This window comes from Rattus rattus, chromosome 4 (genome assembly GCF_011064425.1).
Source record: "Rattus rattus isolate New Zealand chromosome 4, Rrattus_CSIRO_v1, whole genome shotgun sequence".
Classification (NCBI taxonomy): Eukaryota; Metazoa; Chordata; class Mammalia; order Rodentia; family Muridae; genus Rattus; species Rattus rattus.
In genome coordinates, this window is record NC_046157.1 from 162,615,247 (window position 1) to 162,634,577 (window position 19,331).

The 19,331-nt window shown below is 46.1% G+C and overlaps 1 protein-coding gene across 1 annotated transcript; it reads left to right on the forward strand.

The window, feature by feature from the left end:
• The first annotated feature begins 817 nt into the window (after nucleotides 1-817).
• Cops8 (COP9 signalosome subunit 8) lies at nucleotides 818-10,629 on the forward strand. The gene is made up of 8 exons (XM_032901602.1): nucleotides 818-963; nucleotides 1,840-1,910; nucleotides 2,920-2,968; nucleotides 4,010-4,142; nucleotides 7,609-7,716; nucleotides 8,414-8,476; nucleotides 9,034-9,081; nucleotides 9,684-10,629. Exons 1-8 carry the CDS (start codon nucleotides 886-888, stop codon nucleotides 9,761-9,763), a joined length of 630 nt encoding a protein of 209 aa, XP_032757493.1. The 5' UTR covers nucleotides 818-885; the 3' UTR covers nucleotides 9,764-10,629.
• The last annotated feature ends 8,702 nt before the right edge of the window (nucleotides 10,630-19,331 follow it).

The following is a 19,331-nucleotide window of genomic DNA, read 5'->3' on the forward strand; positions in this document are numbered from 1 at the left end:
TTGATTTTAATCAAATGCATTCCCAAGCATGCACAGTCAAGACCGTAAACAGGAGTTTCTCCTAGCAAATTCACTTAGAAGACATGATTTACCTTCCTGGGCAGTCACCTAAAAGCAATTCAGGTTAGATCAAACCTCCTGTACATAACTGAAGTATCAGTGAATAGAATCTGTTTGATGGTCAGTAGAGAGAGGAGAAACTTATCCCATTACTTGGAGAGAATGTGCCTGCAAGCTCCACACAGGTTGTGGACAGGGGTCCTGGTTTTCTGACAGTTGCTAGGTGAATTTTTGGAAAAGGAGGTATGTGTGTGAGTGTGTTTGTGTGTGTGTGTGTGTGTGTGTGTGTGTGTGTGTGTGTGTGTGTGTGTGTATGAATAGCAGGTGTAGGTGAGATTCTCAGGCTGCCAAGTGCACTGTTAGAAAAGGGATGTGTGTATAGCACAAGCCAAAAAGAGTTTCGGGTTTAGAGGTTCCTCTTTAACACCTTAGCTTAGAAGTACAGTTCAGCGTTCTCAAAACATGTGGAGGTCCAACGGTTTTACTTTTCTCCCACGGCGACTGTGGCTGTGAAAGATGCAGTCCCACTATCACTTCCTTCCTTGGGCGGAGAATCCAAGCCACAGCCAAGCCCCTCCCAATGACAGTGGCCTGTCTTGGAAAGCCGGTTCCTCCAAGTCTGGAGCAGGTCCTCCAGAGCACCGAGGTGGCGGGGCAGAGCGCTCGCTGCCCGGCTTCTCAGCCACGGCGTCGCTTAGGAAATGACGACACACTTGCGCATGCGTACGAAGAGCCAGCTTCTTTGCGTCATCGAGGGCGCGACGCCCCGAGGGCCAGCTTGTGCTTTGGTCAGGCGGGGTGGCGGCGGCGAGAGCGGCCGGGAAGATGCCAGTGGCGGTGATGGCGGACAACGCCTTCAGTTTCAGAAAGCTGTTGGATCAGTGCGAGAACCAGGAGCTTGAGGTAGTGCGGCAAAGTGGGGCGGTCGGGTGGGCGCCCGTTTCCAGGGTAACGGGCCAGGCCGCGGCCTGCTAGGAGCACAGTCCGGGTTCATCAAGCCCCAGTTTCTGGCTATAATCAGGAGACACTTCCATTTATGTTAAGACAAAAAAGTTCACTAAATAGGCTGGGTGCAGTGTCACAGGAATCCCGTGGGCACACGTGAGGCGGAGGCAGGAGGATTGCTGGTAAATTCGATGCCTGCTTGGGCTACGAAAAATCAAAAAATAAAAGGGAGGGCAGGGGGCTCACCGACTGAAGGGGACAGCAGCAGCTTGTCGATGAGCATTTAGCAGACTGCAGACCTTGTTGAACGAATAAAGATTGAGCAGAGACCTCCATAACTACCCGTTGGTAGTCTTATGTTTTAATCTTACTTAGCCTTTTAAAATAACGGGCAGAGAAATAGTGCATTAAGAACCTGTTGGAAGTATTTCTTACCTTTTTTTTTTTTTTTTTTAAATTTGAGACTAATCAGTTCAATAACGGGGTGGTTCAGAAATCTTGTGCATGTAATGATGGTTTTATGAGGCTTGCCGTGCTGGTGTGGACTGGCCTGTTCCCAGCTGGACAGTTAGGTGCTTGAGGCGGCTGAGGGACTGAGGGGCTGAGGAATTTCAGCAGGTGATGGCATTTACATATTTGTGAATATGGAAAGAAACTGATAGCTCACTGGGGAATCAATAACAGCTCACAACATCTAAGCTCAGATTTTCATCTTTGGTACTTCCCTCAGCATTTGTCTGCATCTGTAGTACTAGAAAACTTACTTTTTAAGTTTTAATTTTCTTTTTTCTGAATGTTTATTGGGAAATAAGCCCCCCCCCTTTGTTTATATAGGCTCCTGGAGGAATCGCCACGCCGCCAGTGTATGGTCAGCTTCTCGCTTTGTATTTGCTGCAGAACGACATGTAAGTAGTGCCTTTTGCACTGATAATGCAGTAACAGATAGGTTACCTTTACCATAATATGTTATATCTGTTTCTTGTTCAGTCATATGAATAATTAAGCTCGATTTTTCTTTGTTGTTGTTGTGTGTGTTTTATATACCCCTAAAAAACATGGTAAGTTTTTGTGAGAATCTAGCATCACGAACCAATGGAATATAAAAACAATCATTTATTTTTTAACTTATGTTTACTTGGAGACTGTGTGGTGGTCGTGCATGTCTTTAATTCCCCACACTTGGGAGCCCGAGACAGGCTGCTTTCTGAGTTGGAGGTCGGTCTGGTCTGCAGATCCAGCTCTAGTACAGCCAGGACTACGTAGAGAAATCCTGCCTCAAAAAATCAAATAAGCAAAGCAAAGCAAATTTGTACTCAGTAGAAGCGAAGAAGCTGGAGCTGGCAGGGAACACTGGGAGAGCCAGGCAGGGTTAGATATGTTTGAATTAGTCTTCCTGGGTGGGAAGCAGAAGCTTGAGAGGGCTAGAGAATAGAGGCCTGGTGCGGTTCCGAACAACCCGTTGTGATATTTTTTACAGAAACTAAGCTGAGTTTCTTCATTATACATACATGAGTTATTTCTGCTTTGTGATCATGTGTCCTATGATTGTTCCAACCCCTTTGTACTCAGTAGGAGAATGGCTCCAAAAATATAACACATATATTGAGAGGGACACTCAGAGCCTTTAAATGGGCACATTTGTATCTAAGTCTGTGGTTTAAATGTGTTGCTGAAGTTTAGGATCTGAATTGTTAATTTTAAAAAATTCAGCAAAAAAAATGAAAAAATTACCCTGAAAAAAAGTTATTTCATGTTCTTTTTTCTGGAAAACCGCTTTTCCTCAACAAATTCATATAAAACTGAGTTGTGCCGTGGCCTCTTTTGGTAGGTGTTCTACCGTATGTTTACATTAGGTCCTATCGTTCTGTATATTGACTGAGATGACTTGCTTAAACTGATCTTTGTGTACATTAGGAATAATGCAAGATATCTTTGGAAGAGGATACCACCTGCTATAAAGTCTGTAAGTACTCCTGCAGTGTCCCCTGTTGCTTTTAGAATACTAGCATTTACTTAAATGACAGTTCCTCTTTTCTTTCTCATGTATATCACTGAAGCCACTGTTGAGTGAATATTAAGGTTCCAGACCAGCAGGTTCTCTAATGGGGTCTCTAATGGGGACCATCTGGTCTCTCTAATGGGGAGGTTCAGAAATCTTGTTTATGTAATGATGGTTTTATGAGGCCTGCCGTGTGGACCGGCCTATTCAGCTGGCCAGTGAGGTCTAAGAGGTGGCTGAAGGGCTGAGGAATTTCAGCAGACTACTTAATTTGCTGTAATGATGTCTATTTGTAAACTGGCATTATTTACATGGATAGTCACTGTATTAAGATCACACTCACCCTGTTAGTTTTCTTACTTGGGATGGAGATGAAATGAAATGACCTGAGAAAGGTGTCTTGCCAGGTAGAATGAAGTAAGACTTACTTCACTTCCTTTCCCATTCTGTTTATAAGAATGAAACAGTTGAGCTGTTATGAATGGGAATTCTGCAAGTAGGCTCTAATTGACAGGGCCTTGTTAATCAGCTTTCTGGTGGTAGTTTTGTCCCATGAAGAAGTGCTAGCATCTTAAATTTAAGCAGCAGTGCTTAATTATGATAATTGATCCCCAGACTTCATTCTGAAATTTTTTTTTTACTTTCTCATGTTGTAATTGCAATAAAAACATTAATTATAGAAATTGTTGACATAACTGCTCACAGCATTTTAGAATCAGGCAGATCCAACCTTTGGACATTGCAAAATGATGTTATCTGCAGAGTTCATAGTCTAGAACTGGGCATGCAAGCTACCAAAAAGAAAAGGTTTCACATTTTATACCTATTGTTGGCCCTGTGACCTGCAGGCTGGATACATCTATTAGAAAAGTAATTTCATCTCCTAAAATGAATAGAATGTATTTTAATGATACAGCTAACAAATTCTGTCACTTCTGATAATTTTTGAAGATATGTTTGTTATTACAGAGCAGGTACCTTCAAAGACAACACTTTTTATTGCAGGCAAATTCTGAACTTGGGGGAATTTGGTCAGTAGGACAGCGAATCTGGCAAAGAGATTTCCCTGGGATCTATACGACCATCAACGCGCACCAGTGGTCAGAGACTGTGCAGCCAATCATGGAAGCCCTTAGAGGTAGCATTTTCCTGCAGTTAAAAGCCATGTTGCACTAAGCTGTCCTTGGAACTCTACAGTGCTCTGCTGTGCTTTGCTGTGTCAGTGTGTACTGTCAAAGTAGACAGTTCTGATTTTGGGACTACCGTTCAGATTTGAGCTAGATCCATGCTAATTGTGATTCTTCATCTCATTGCTGGGAATGTATCGGGAGTAGAGGCTGTCACTGGATTCCAGGTTGCAGTTGTGTCATTGCAATATCTTATCCTCTTCATCATTGCTTTTGTGGTAGACAGGGTCTCGTGTGTGGTCCCTACTGTCCTTTCCTTCTTTGGTTACTGGTGGGTATCACACGTGTGGCCTTGTGAGAGTCTTCTTTGCTGCTAACATTAAACCAGGCAATAATCAAAAATCCATGGCAATGAACCAGGCAGTAATCAAAAGTAGCAACTGGACTTTGTCGGCCTTGGCCTTTGATAGCTGTTATGTCCCCTCTCTAGATCCTGTAAAAGGAACCATCACAGCGCCTAGAGGCTTAGTTTTGTTTTCACTTCCTCTGTGATGTTAGAGGCTGGCGTGGTGTGGCTCTGACACATGATAGCTCTGTCCTTGCTGCCTTCCTTTCTCACGTTCTCATGCTTAGGGTCTTTCTGGGTCACTCGTGTTCTTTTCATTGTTCAGGGGGATCCAATCCAGGCAGGCAGCATTGGATCCTCTGGGGTGGACTCCCTGATGTTTTGAGCCCACCCAGCATGGGAGCTAGGAAATAGACTCCAGTCCTGTAAGAGCAGAATGCATATACTCTTAGCAGCTGAGCCGACTTTCTAGCCCCAACACACACATTCAGACAGTGAGCTCTCTTATGTTGTTCAGTTCTTCCTGTCCCTTCATTTCTTTCATCACCACCTGCCTTTACTGGGTGTTCTTTCAGTTGGTGGGCAGGTCCTCCTCAGCACGGTAAGGACTTTGGTTTACTGGGAAGCAGAGGGTAAGGATTGCCTGGGGGCAGCTACACCAATCAGCTCTTTGCCTTAGTACCTGGATCAGCACTCAAAGAAACAGTATAAACAACAAAACAGAAAGACCTGCTTTGAATCAAGGAGCAGAATTTCTGGGTAGACTGGGTAGGGAGGAGGGAGTATGGAATGAGGTCATGTGAATGCCCTGGGGCAGCTCGCAAGCTAATCTAGGAAACATCAGTGGGAGGAGTCACTGAAAGGTGGGATTGACAGGATTGGCTCAGCCCAAAAAGTAGTAAGTACAGTCTTAAAGATGCAAGCTGCCTTTTCCCAGTGCTGAACTGCAAGATCTTTGGCAGGATTTGGATAGGAGCTCCCAACTCATCCAGCAAGTGTTCTTGTGTGAACTCTATTCTTTCTCGTACTGCTTTGTACCTGTGAGATTAAGAGTTGCTTCCAGCCCACAGACACCCGTCCTGTCTAGTGTAGCATGCTGGAGCCTGATCTCTGGAGCCGGGCTTTTAAGTTCTCATTCTGTACATCCACCTGCTGGTGTTGTAAGACAAAAATTGAAGAGGTGACTTGTAAACACTGGTCATACCTGAGGGACTATTCTGTTCTATGCATGAAGATTTTCTTGAGACTGAAATGGTACTGATCCCTAAGTGGTACATACACCTTTTTCTCTCTAAATGCCAGACTGGGAAAGGCAGTCTTAGAACAAATTGGAATTGTTCAGAGTTTCAAGTTTTGTTTCTCTGTGTATGATAAACTTGCTAGTTAAGAACAACCACAGCCTTGCCTCTTAAGGTTCCACAACGTCTCCAAACAGCACCACTAGCTGGGGGACAAGAGTTGAGACACAAACCTGTGGGGGCAGAGTGCATTCAAATGATAGCACCTTCAGTTCTGTGCGCACCAGTCAGTTCTACCAGGAAATCAGACATCTTAGCTGAAGAGCCTGGTAGGAGAGCTCTTTATTACAGAAAGGGCTGGCAAAGCACTGAGGGAGCACTTGTTCAAGCAGCCAGTCTTCACACAGAGCCTGAAGGATGGCGTGAGGGCCTGTAGAACAGGACTGATTACGGAGCTGTGAAGGGATGGCAGCTGGAGCCAGGGTGTGGCTGCTGATTGTCACCAGAATGCCTGCTTCTGCCCGTTAGACCTCTCCTGCCTCTCCACAACCTGCTGCTCTTCTTCCATTCATGTTTGGCTCCTCTGTATTCCCTACTCCAAAAATCTGACCAAAAATACCTGACCTAAGACAGTAAGTTTAGATGGTAGGAGATTTGGCGCGTACTCCATGCTGCGTGTGTGTTCCTGCCTTTGCTGCCTTGCTTCTTTCCCACTGAGTGTTTCATAGGGAAATCCCTGCACCTCTTGAGACATTCTAAATGTCCCTTGTCCTCAGTGGGGAATGAGGGAATGCAACATGGCATCAGCGTGTTGTTCATGTGTGTGACTGCACAGGTGCATGCAGGGGTAAGAGGGGTCTTGCCTTCCATCTTCACATGGGCATTGGGCGGCTAAACTCAGGTCTCCAGGCTTGGTAGCAGGTCCCTTTACCCACTGAGCCATTTTTAGGGCCATTGTCTGGAGTGTTTGAGGCCTGGGAGAAAGCCTATGGCTGAGGTCATGCCCCATTTTGGCTCCAGCAGTACTGTCAATATGCCCATGTTCACAGGAATACAGCAAGGGCTGTTTCAGACCTTTAAACAGTGGGGCCCAGAGCTCAAGAGTGGAATGGGAGGAGTAGTCTGGGCTAAGGGACTGGACTATTCAGGAGCAAAAGGTTCCTGAGAGGACCTACGTTGGTTGGTTAAGAGTGCAGAGGGGGTTTCGGTGTGGTAAGGGTTGATTTTACACGTGCAGCCCTCAGTGTAGATTATAAAATCTGAGTATTTCTTAGCCAGGTTGGCAGCCTTCGGGAGAAGCCCTAGTATTACCAGAAGGGCACTAAATAGGAAGACTGGCTGTGTTGGATGGGGCAATTGTCTCTTTGTGGGATTTTCTTAATGTCAGTGTGAGTCTGGGAAATGCAGAAGGCGTTTGCAGGAAGAGTTCTTGTGCTGGGGCCTGGCAGCACTTCTCTAGAGAGCCAGACCTTCAGGCTTGGACTCAGGATCCTGACTTAATGCACACTTGTGAGTTAGAACAAGTGCTGGGGGTAAGGTTTGTCCATCTGCACCAACAGATGCTTTATCGGAGACTCTCCCGGGAGGGGCAGTGGTGTTCCTCCTCCTAGTGTTTGCAAGAGAAATGGAGCAAAGGAGATTTAAAAGGCTTGCACCTTAAATTCATGAACATTTGCTTTCCTATGACTGGGGTCTTGTGGGTGTTGTTTTCCATCTCTGTAGCTTTTGTCCCTGTGCAGTCTGATGAGAGGAATGTGTGCGGTCACAGAGTGCAGGGTCCCTCATACCTTCTGGGCATGTGGTGTCTGCTTTGGTGGGTCGAGTATTGTCTATAAATAGAAACTGGATGATAGAGCCGTGTCCTCCTCTCTTGGTCCCTTCCTCCTACAATAGATGCAACAAGGAGGCGTGCCTTTGCCCTGGTCTCGCAAGCGTACACCTCCATAATCGCAGACGACTTTGCAGCCTTTGTCGGACTTCCTGTGGAAGAGGCCGTGAAAGGTACTTGGAGCTGGCTGGTTACATATAGGGGACAGAAATGATGTAAGCCATAGGTTCACTGTGGCTCTGGAACTCTAGAACAACAATGCTTTTGCAATTTGGATGGTGGGTTTGTTGAGGAAGTGATATAAAGCACTTCTCACATAGCTTTCCGTGTAGCACCTACTCAAAGTCAGTCTCACGCCTGCTGAGAGAGACTCTTAACCCAGTGGAAGACACTGGGTGCACTTGGTCACACTGTTCACGGTGATTGACAGGCTGGATTCTCCAGCTAAAATGGGAGCCCATAAGTGTAGAGCATTGATTATTCTTCTTCAGTTTCCAGAGCTGGAGCACTCTCAGGCTCACAGGACAGCAGGCGCTGGAGATGGCAGTATGGGTGGCAGTGTATTATTTTGTGAGCAGTTGGCTTGGGGATGGGACATTAAACCCAGGGGCTCGTGCACTAAGAAAGTCATCATAGAAATGTCTCATGTCTGTTTGGAGTTAGACTAACTAGGTACTACTCCCGAAGACCACGCCTCTGTCCGTAATTCTATTGGCCCCTGAGAGGCCTTTGGTATTTTGCAGAATATTTCAAAAATAAGTTGTCTGTAGTAACCTAGTAAATATCCCACACATGACATGGTGAGGGGGCGGGGCTGGGTCATGCAGTGCTTGTGCCCTTCTCCCATCTGTGTGAACTCTGCTCTCTCAGGTGTGTTGGAACAAGGATGGCAGGCCGACTCCACCACAAGAATGGTTCTTCCCAGGAAGCCAGGTAAGTGGGACCTCAGACACTTGACACAGAAGCATTGAACAGTTGATATGAGAGCAGAGTGACATTGAAGGTCACCTACGAGAGACTCCTGTAACTGATTGGATTAGTTGCTTAGATCTCCTTTCAGGTCGGGCCCAGGCCCCTGCCCCTGCCCCCGCCCCTGCCCCTGCCCCTGCCTCTGCCCCCATTGTTTCCATCTGCATCCCTGCCCCTTCATCTCACCCTCAGGACATGCTCATTCCTGTTTGGGCTGCTTCCTCCTGGGTATAGGACTGTCCTCCCCAGTCTTCAGAGTCAGGTGCCCTGCCCTCGTCACTGTCCTCCTGCATCAACCCTACTTCCCTTCCCCTGCTCTGGGCACCTGCTATTTAGACAGATGTCAGTGCTTAGCCCCGGCCCCACAGTCATGGGCTATAAGGAAGACTGAACAGATAGTGTTTAAAGAGGGCAGATTCGTGTCTCCAATGAGAATCAGGTGTTTGTTGTGGGTGTGATCCATTAGGGTCTTGATGTGACTTCTCTTGGTTGTATGTAACTGTCTTTCTTATTTTGTTTAGCCTCTGGAGCCCTGGATGTTTCCTTGAACAGGTTTATTCCCTTATCAGGTACGTGTTTTCACACCGGACATGTTTAAGTGTTGCATTGTTGGCTGACCTATTTTCTGTAATGAGTAGTGATACGCATGGCTGTAAGAAAGCTGTAGGCTCCTGTAGCTCAGCCCAGCCACAGAGCCTTCCTGTCCTTATTTGATGGCCTCTGGGGTTCTGGACTGTATTCCCAGGGCCCCCACAGTCCAATCCAGCATTGGTGTGTAAATCCCTGAGGTTGTTTGTGCTGCTGTCACTTGTTGACAGTGCCGTGTTCTGGTTGGACCAGGCACATGAGATGTCTTCAGACTATTCTTTACCCTAGTCCTCCAAGGGCTGTCTAGCCAGAGCTGGGGTCTGAAGAAACGCAGCACAGCAGACGTTTGAGTCTTTACGTAGCCCGCTGCAGCATCACCAGCTGTCCTGACACGTGTTCATGTTTGTCTGACACAACCAGCCTGCCAAAATGGAGAGTTCATGCCTTCTGTTCTGAACTGTCCAGGCCTCTGGCAGCCATTTTTGTCTAAGAAAGTTAGATCTCCCTCCACAGGCTGATGGCAAGGTGGATGTTCTGCCATACACCAGCTTATTTAAAGTTTGTATCCCTCTTTGTCCTGCAGAGCCTGCCCCAGTTCCGCCAATCCCCAACGAGCAGCAGCTCGCCAGGCTCACCGATTACGTGGCTTTCCTGGAAAACTGATCGATCACTCTGAGTTCAAGATTCACCTTCAGTCCCTGTCACTGGCAAACAGACATGGAGTTTTATTCTGAGTTCGGAACAGGGTGAGCACCTCTGTGTCCTTTGGGTGTGATAAAATGCACATAGAAGATGAAACGCATTGTACAGTTTTCTCCTCAGACACTTTTGAATGTCCTTGGAGCAGTTTTCCTTTGTATTGATCACTTTGGTTGGAGCCATCAGTATTATACAGAGTTTCTGTCAAGGACCGGACTCCGAACACAAGCTGTCCTGCTTCAAGTAGCGAGAGGGCGCTCTGGCATACAACACACTCCTGCCTAGCACTGGCCTCTAGCTGAAGTGATGGGGATTTGGGGACTGCCCTGGGCAGTGCCCTACCCACATTGTCACTCGTGCTCTGGAGAATGTGCTCTTCTTCCCTTCCCAGAACAAGGAATCAGTGATGTAGAATCAGAAAGAGCCGATGGTGGCAGGTGTCTCCTGGGGAGGAGCTTGTCAATGCTACATTTGTCTTCCCATTGTGCAAGCATCCATTGCATGAGATAGACAGTCTGCAGTGAGAACGCAACTTAGGTGTCGGTGGGAAACTCGAAGTTCTGATGCCTCCTTTCAGAGGAAGGGAGGAGCATGGAGTGCAGTGTGTGCTGAAGGGAGCTCCTGAGCTGAGGGCCGGCCTGCAGCCCTCCTGCTGCGCATCCTCCTGCTGCGCATCCAGACCCTGTGTAGAAAAGCTCAGTGCATCTCTTTTTGTTCTCCTATGGCAGCAGCCCTTGAAGATTTGAGTTGGTTAATGTATCTTCAGGTTAAAACGGCCCTGGTTCATTTATTCTGCATTTGTTCAATAAATATTTAATTGAATTCGTAAACTGTTTCATCTAAAGCTGGTTCTAGAAATTTCATATCTTGGTCTTAACTGTGGGCACATTATAAGTTTGTTCTTGTCTCAAAAATACTTTAACTTCAAAAACTACTTTTCTTTTTATTATTTGGGAATTTTTTTTAAAACATATTTTATTTATCTATTCATTTAATGTATGTGAGCACACTGCAGCTGTCTTCAGACACACCAGAAGAGGGCATAGGATCCTCATTACAGATGGTTGTGAGCCACCATGCGGTTGCTGGGATTTGAACTCAGAACTTCTGGAAGAGCAGACAGTGCTCTTAACTACTGAGCTATCTCTCCAGCCCTATTTGGGAATTTTATACATGCCTTTAATGTGTTTAGATCAAATTCATCCTCCTTTTCCTCTGACCCCTCCCTTAGAACTTAATTTAAAAGAAACTATCTCACCAATGACTTTGTGATGAGTTACCTAACTCCTGTTTTGATTGATTTTTATTGGCTCTTCTGGAAATACAATTTTTAAAAATGATTTGGAAATACTTTTAAATTAGCATTTTATTTCATCCTGGGAAATCGTGTTAAAATGTTTAACAGTTGAGGAAATGAAGCCTTCAGAAGTCAAAGTGTTGAGAATAAGGGTAGTAAAGCCAGCAGTTATCACTGCCAGTACCAAGGCCTAAGTTGACTGGATGACTCCTGTTTCTAATAGCTCATTGGAATGAACCCAGCTGTGTCCTGTCAGGGTTGGGGATCTTGTTTGTGAGTAACTGAGGCTAGGAATGGAGTGAGGTGATCTCGTGCTGAGCACGATTCTTGGCCAGAATACCACATGGATGGCCACCAGCCCAGTTACTGATGGAGCTGTTTCCCACTGGGGTCTTCTAAGCCAGACCTCTGCTGTTCATGTTTCTGGCACCATTACAATTCCATGCCCCCACAGAACTATTGAGCCCTGCATCCAGCATTCCACCATTTTCCCAGTCCAACACGGAAAAACACCTCCACATTCTTCCCCTGAACACCTACCAAGGCCCTTAAAAGCCGTGGTTAGGTCACAGCAATGACTCCACCTTCCTCAGTACCAAGTTTGGCCGTCGTTTATTCTATTGGTCTGAAAAAATTTCCTGACCCAAAGCTTAGGGGAGAAATGGTCTATTTTAGCTCACAATTCCAAGTCGGAATTTGTTATTACAAGGAAGTTGAGGCAGGAATTTGAAGCAGCTAGTCAAGAAACCAATCAAGAGCGAGAGAATGAATTGATGGGAGCTTAGTATTCAGCTGCCTTTCTCTACCCATACAGTCCAGGGCCCAAAGCTAGGGAATGGTGCTACCCATTTCCAGGCTGGGTCTTCCCACATCAAGTAAGACAATGGGAACAGTCCCCTACAAGTCAACCTCTTCTCAACAATTGAGACTTCCCATGTGATTCTGTGTTAGCAACACTCACCACAGGAAGACTGGAGAATTTCCTACTGAAATAAAAGACAAATTGTAGAGATGGCACTGAGTATGTGAAACCTCAGCTCCCAGGTCGAAACACCTAAAGGCCACCTCGAGTGTCCCAAGCAGCTGAGCCAGTGCAATGTTTGAAAACTGCTGGCCCTAAAGCAGTGTGGTTACAAGAACCACAGTCAAGAGAAATTCACAAACATGACCCATTTGCTGGTCCTGGGCTGTCCCTCACTGGACAGCCTCGAAGTCTGGGACTGGGACTCCTTCAGGAGAATGGGGGACAGAATAGTAACTGGAAAAGGGATAACCTGCAAAGTGGTCCTATAGGACACCCCACAGTTAAAGCCTGTGCTAAACAGCCCATTTCCTCACTTCTGGCTAGGTGGGTGGGAGTGTGCCTCTCAGCTAGTGTAGAACTTAGGAAAACTGCAAGTGGACATCAGTCAGCACAGCACCACATGAAGCACTGAAGGGAACAGTGGGGGACACACAAGCCAGAGCCTGCATGGACATACATCACGTATGTGCAGGACCCATGGAGGCCGGAGGAGGGTGTCATGTCAGATCCCTTGGAACTGTAATTGCAGGTGCTTGTGAGCTGCCACATGGATACTCTTAACCATTGGTTCACCTCTCCAGCCCCAGACTTCATTGTTTAACTAAACACTTTTGATTCACTCTCCTTGGTTCATCAAGTGTGTTCACTCCTTTGTCATGGGGAATCAGTTCTTACCTCACACTCTTCCCCCTTTCTTTTTCCCTACGTTTCCTCTCTGCTTCTGCTTCCTGTTTTTTCTGTTTCCTGTCTTCTCTGCTCCTGTTTCCTTCCTTTACTATTTCTACATTGCCCCAGATTTTAACTTCATGCTGTAGTCCCTTATGTCTTGCCCATTTACTGTTCTGTGGACTTCAGTTATGTATTGGCTGGTGTTATATTTTAATTTTCAATTTTGAGTGTGTTTCTAGCTCTTATCAGTTTAGTATCCATGTGGTGCCAAGTACTTGTCTCCCTTTTGTGGTTCTGGGTAGGTATCCCTTCAGAGTTGGCTGCTTATGAAGAAGATGCCCAAATAAGTCCAGAAGAGATAACCAAACACAACAGATCTGCAAGTCGCAACACAGAACCACACACACACACATGCTGCACCATGAAAAAGACAAACATGATGCTTCTGAGAGATCATGACTTTTCCGTCAATGAGTCCAGTGACACTGAGTTGGTTGAAGAGCTGGGAAAAGAATTCAAATGGCAGCTTCTAAAAATAACTTCTTCAAAAGGGAAGGAACAAGAGATGAGCCGGGAAAGAAAAGGAGTCAAGACAGAGATGAACCCAGCCACATGGAAGAGAAAGTCAGCATGGAAACAACTTGAAAGACAGCAAACAGAGGAAGCTTAAAGAGCAGGGGGAAACGGCCCCTGATGGACGTGATCAGGCAGAAGAAATACCACGGGTGGAAGACAGGACTGAGTTAATGCCACATTCAGACATCAAATAGAACATCCAAGAACCATGGTGCATGGCAAGCGACTAAACGACATTTTAATTATATTTTTGGTCATTGTATTTTTTTAAGAATGGCAAAATCAGTTTTCACAATTGTCGATTGGATCTCTTTTTATTAATCTTTCCGCCAGAGTGGTATCTGAGGTGTCCTGAGTGTGGCTGGGGAGAGTTGTCCTCACTTTGTCTCTGTGCGACTGCTTTACTTAAATCCCATTTGTCAATTCTTGCCTATGCCTGTATCATTAATTCCTTGAACCCACAGTTTTGCCTGTTAGCTTCCTTTCCTCTGTCTTCAAATTTTAGTTTTTGACAGAAAATCAGCAGACCTCAGCAGGCTTGAGCAACAGGACAACCATGGTCCTCACTGACACCTGTAGGACATCCGCCCCAACAATAGCAGAGCATTCTGTCATCCGGAAAGATGTGCACAGGGCTGTGAGGAAAGTTTCCAGTCACCAGGTTTAAAGTCACATGTCATAGTATTCCATGACCACAACCAGGTCAAATTAGGAACCAGTGGCAGGAAGTGTGAAGAATGACCCCCAATTCAGTAAGTTTAAAATGTGCTTCTAGATAACCCATCAGTTAGGGAACTAGGAAGGAATACTCAGCAAAGCCTGTGGGAGCAGAGCTCTGTCAGAGAGAACATGCTTTTGATGCCTAAATAAGGCACTTCAGCTTCCACCTCAGTAGTTTAGAAGCAGTGCAAGTCAAGGCTCACATAAACAGCTCATGAAAATGCAAAAGCAGAAGACAGAAACCACACCATGACAGATAAAAGAAAAGGCTTTTTCTTTAAAAGGAGTTGGGGCTCCTAGGAGAGATAGCTGAAGCCAGCTCTGGTGGTACAGAACAGCTCGGGACATTGTGAACGTGTTGTGCCAGGAAGTGAGAGGGAGGTCAAAGAATAGGAGACAGGCCAAAGGGCCGGGGGCCAGCTTCATATCACAATAAATAACTATCGTACAAGCCATTAAGCTGCATTTCTGTCCCAATACATCAAGCAACAGGCACGCGAAAGACAGTTCCAGCTCAGATATGGAGGAAACTACAAATGGAGCATCTCCACTTGGAAGTAGCTGTGCTTAGCTGCTCAGCATTCCTCAGAACCCCCGAACTGAGGCTTGGCCCCAGACGGTGCAGAGTCATGAACTCTAGCAGATGGAGATTTAGGGATGTCAGTAGGGCATCGAGGGCATGGCCTCAGCACTTGTGTAAGGTCTTGGGCCTCCTGAGACCACTCAAGTCATGCCAAGAGCCAGCTGTCTTTTCTATGCTTAGTATGTATCAGGACACCCATATACCCCTGATAGATACCTCTGCCATCCACTCCACCTGCGGAGCCATGCAATTGGGCGTTCAGAAGCCAAGAGCTGAGCACATTGCTGACTTCAGTCAGATACCTCAAGCTCATCTCAAAGGAGAACGTAAGTAAGGATCAGCTGAGGAGATATATGCGTGGACGGACACGTGGGAACTGGGAGTTTCTCCAGGCCCAGACATCCGTCCTACAGGTATCCCTACCCTCAAGTATCTGGGTACTTGAGAGGCTGAGGGTGGCAGTACCATAGTCAGGTAACCTTTGAGGTTGGCACGTGAGCCTCCGAATGTGAAACGAAGAGAGAACACTGGTGCAGGGGCATTTGTGGCCCATGTAAACCATGCAAACAGGCGGTGCAAGAGACACAGAGTGGAGAGCATGTCGCAAAGTAACTGTCTTCCCCAGACTCCTCTGCGAGAGAGGAAGACAGATCAGAGACACGTTCAGTTAGAATGAAGCTGAGAATCCAAGCAACTGGAAAGGCAAAGCTATGGCAGGTTCTTGGGAAATGGGTGAGATCTGGGTAGCCATTACAGATTAGACCTGCACTTGGTAACCATGGCCTGTGGGCTGTGCATTTCACAAATAACATGTTTTTTTTTTTTTTTCTGGAATATGGCCAAATCCATGTATTCATGTTCTGGTTGTGGCTGAATTGTCAATCGCAGAGATCAAGACTTATGACAGAGAGCATTAACTGCTCTTCCAGAGGTCCTGAGTTCAATTCCCAGCAACCGCATGGTGGCTCACAATCATCTGTAATGGGATCTGATGCCCTCTTCTGGTGTGTCAGAAGACAGTTGCAGTGTGCTCACTTAAATAAAAATAAATAAAGTTTAAAAAAAAAAAGAGAGGGGTTGGGGATTTAGCTCAGTGGTAGAGCGCTTGCCTAGCAAGCTCAAGGCCCTGGGTTCGGTCCCCAGCTCCAAAAAAAAGAAAAAAGAAAAAAAAGAGAGAGAGAGAAATTCCCCAATCCTGATATAGGTTGTCTTTATTGTTTGTTTGTTTGTTTGTTTGTTTTTGTCAACATAATTTTGCATGTTTGGCTGATTTTGCTGTGGCTACGATAAAGAATACACTTCCTTTGAGAAGATAAACATTTAAAGAAGCCTATGGGTATTCTCTCTCTCTCTCTCTCTCTCTCTCTCTCTCTCTCTCTCTCTCTCTCTCTCTCTCTCTCTCATTTGCCCAAATATCAGTGATAAATACCTGTGATGTTTATATCAAAATCACCTTAAAACAGAAGAAAGACCTTGATATAAAACTCAAAGCTCTAAAATTTCTAAAGAAAACACAGGTGAAGCAGTTCAAGATATAGTCCCAGGAGCCTGAAGGTACACATGAGGGAGCCAGAGGTCAACCGGGATGCTGTTCCTCAGGTCACTGTCCATTTAGTTTTTATGACAGTCTCTTATTGGACTGGAGCAGGCCAAACAGCACGTCCCAGAGACCCACGTGCCTCCACTTCTCCAGCACTGACTTTACAAGTGCACACCACCATGCCGAACTTTTCACGTGGGCTCTCGAGACCAAATTTGAGTCTCCAGCTCAGTAGCCAATGGCTCAGGAAATCTGAATAGATAGGTGGGATTATATCAAATTACAATAAAGCAGGAGTACGGCCTTTCACAGAAGTCTTTCTGGTCAATGTAGTGGCAGCATTGTCTGTTGCAGACTGTCACTCTGCGGCAGGGGTCAGAAGGACACTGTACCTCAGGGAACATCTCAGTGAGACCCTTCCTTCCAAGTTGAAAAGCACCAACTAGAAAAAACACAGTCGGTCCATGAGGAGCTGGGTCCCCAATGACCAGATGGGGATGATGGTGAAGGCCAACAGGATGCTCTTCCCATAATCTCCAGGCTCTGTTAGCAGGAATTTTGCATTTCATCTCATACTTTAAAAAAAAATCATCCCTTGCTCTCTAGTTGAACTACTTAGAACTGATAAGGGGACAGCTGTGAACTCAGCTCTGTCCCTTGAGAGCCCAGCCAGTTAGATAAGCTATTAACAAAATCGCCCAGCTTGATGTCTCCATAAATAATCTGTAGCACATGTCATAAAAAGATGGGGTGGGGATGTCTTCAAATACTGAACTGACTGTCCTGTGAAAGAATTCTGTTGATTCTTCACAACACAAAATCAAGAAAACTTAAAAGGCCAACTGAATCTTAATGCCAAGAAAAGCTTTCAAACTGTCTAGACCCATGCTTTCTAATGATGGAAAGCCAACAGCATCTATGATTTTTAACTTGTACAGAAGCCATAGTAGGCTTTTGTTCTCGGCCTTTAGTAGTCACGTGACAGTGCATGTGAGTGGCCAGAGTGTCTGAGAGCTGGTGAGATACTGCCAGCCAGAGTCACTGAAGGTAAGCGTGATTCCCACTGGTGTATCACTGCCTATATTACAGGTTCGGTTCCTCTCTCTCCTCTCTCTCCCCTCTCTCCTCTCTCCTCTCCCCTCTCCCCTCTCCCTTCTCCCATCTCTCCTCTCTCCTCTCTCTTCTCTCTCTTCTCCCCTCTCTCCCCCTCTCTCTCTGTCTCTCTCTCTGTCTTCCTCCCCTCGTTCTGTAACAAAAGCAGAGAGGGCAGGCCCTGGAAGGACAGATTCAGTTGGTAGTGCTTACACAGTGCTTGGGGACCTGTGTTTGGGTCTCCAGGGCCCATGTGAAAGTTAGGCGTGAAGGTGAGCACTTGTAAACCCAGAACTGGGGAAGTGGAGGCAGGGGGATCTCTGGGGCTTGCTGGTTGGTCAGTTCCAGGTCAGTAAGAGACACTTTCTCAAAAATCAAGATGGATAATGTCCTGAGGAATGACATCCCAGGTTGACTTCTGGCTTCCTCATGTAAAAACACACACACACACACACACACACACACACACACACACACACACACATGCTCGCATGCGCACACACACACACATACACATGCTCGCACGCACACACACACACATGCTCGCACACACACACACACACACACACACAGAGGGAGAGAGAGAGAGAGAGAGCATACACAGAGAGGGGGGAGAGAGACTGTTGTAGATGGTTTTTTTTTCTCTGAGTACAAAAACCTGCCATCTTCATCAGATCAGCCTGGCTTAAGACACCACCATGGTGGAGCTTCTGGCCTGTAGATGTTCCCTCACAGGAGGGGATGGGGAGCGCCAGTGAACCCCCAGCTGAGGTTCCAGCTGTAACACTCCATACCTCCCAGCCATCTGTGTGTGATTCTGCTCTAACTGCATGTGGCCTCATGGTCTCAGGCAGTGCTAGAGTGCAGACTGAAAAGTTCACTAGAAGTGAAAACATTTATACATCTGTAGGGAAGCCATCTATGCTGGGTGAACTCTCCAGTATGGCGCTTGAGAATTACCCACATTCCTTTAAGCAGCACCCCCTCACCCACACTCTGTAAGTCAGTCCAATAAATTCATTGGTTCTCCAAGCTGGACGTCAGACTTTGGTTGAATTGTTCTTTGGTTTGCTATCAGGGTCTTAAAAAGAGAAGGTGGATGTTTGTTTACCTCTCTCCAGGGAAGGAATTCTTACTTGTACACACAAACACCCACAAATGTACACACACATGCTTGAGAGCACACACACACAAACACACACACCACATACAAACAGAACTTGCCACACAAGACCTCCACTAGTAATGGTTAATCTTCATTAGCAACTTGACTAATCTAGAATCACCTAGTAGTGGGTGTATCTGTGAGGATGTTCCCAGAGAGATTTAACTGAGGGTAGAAGACCCGTTCTAAGTGTGCACAGCTTAAAGCCATGGACTGGGGTCCAAGAATGCATAAAAACTTTAAAAAAGAGCATCAAACCAACATTTTCCCTCCCTTCCTGTGTTTGGGGACAACGGCATCCATTGTTATCCTGGCAGCTGCCAGGATAAACCGAGACTCAATTCGTGAGCCCAAGCAGACCCCTCTTTCTTTAGATTTGATTTTTCAGTAATTTCTATCACAGAAGTGAGAAAAGTAGCCAATACAGAAATTCAATACCAGGAGTAGAGCCATTACTGTGATAAACCTGACCATGTGGCTTATAACCCTCTAGAACTAGCTTGTGGGAAGAATGTGGGAGAATTTGGAGCCTCAGTCTAGAAACACCCTAGGGTGCTGCAGCAGTTGGTGCAGTAGGGTAGTGGACCATTCTGACAGGAATGTGGAAGGCCACCCTGCCAAGACAGTAAAAGTGTGTTCATGAAGGGAAAACAGACTTCATCAGGAGCTGGGCTAGAGGCCACCTGTGCTACATTCCCTGATGAATGTCATTTCTTTCTGCTCAAAGTTTGAAAATTGAGTGTGGTTGAATGCTAAATAAACTAATGGACGAAGTTGTTTGATTAAAGAAAAATTAGAGACAGCAAAACATCCAAGCTGCATCTCGATTGTCGCTCAAAGCTCTCATTTAGCTTTATAGAAAACAG

What these genes read in the sequence shown, in the direction of transcription:
- Cops8 (XM_032901602.1), top strand. Translation starts at nt 886, where the DNA reads ATGCCAGTGGCGGTGATGGCGGACAACGCCTTCAGTTTCAGAAAGCTG. An exon ending in GCGAGAACCAGGAGCTTGAG is followed by an intron (nt 964 to 1,839) that starts GTAGTGCGGCAA and finishes TTGTTTATATAG; the next exon opens with GCTCCTGGAGGAATCGCCAC. An exon ending in CAGGTTTATTCCCTTATCAG is followed by an intron (nt 9,082 to 9,683) that starts GTACGTGTTTTC and finishes TTTGTCCTGCAG; the next exon opens with AGCCTGCCCCAGTTCCGCCA.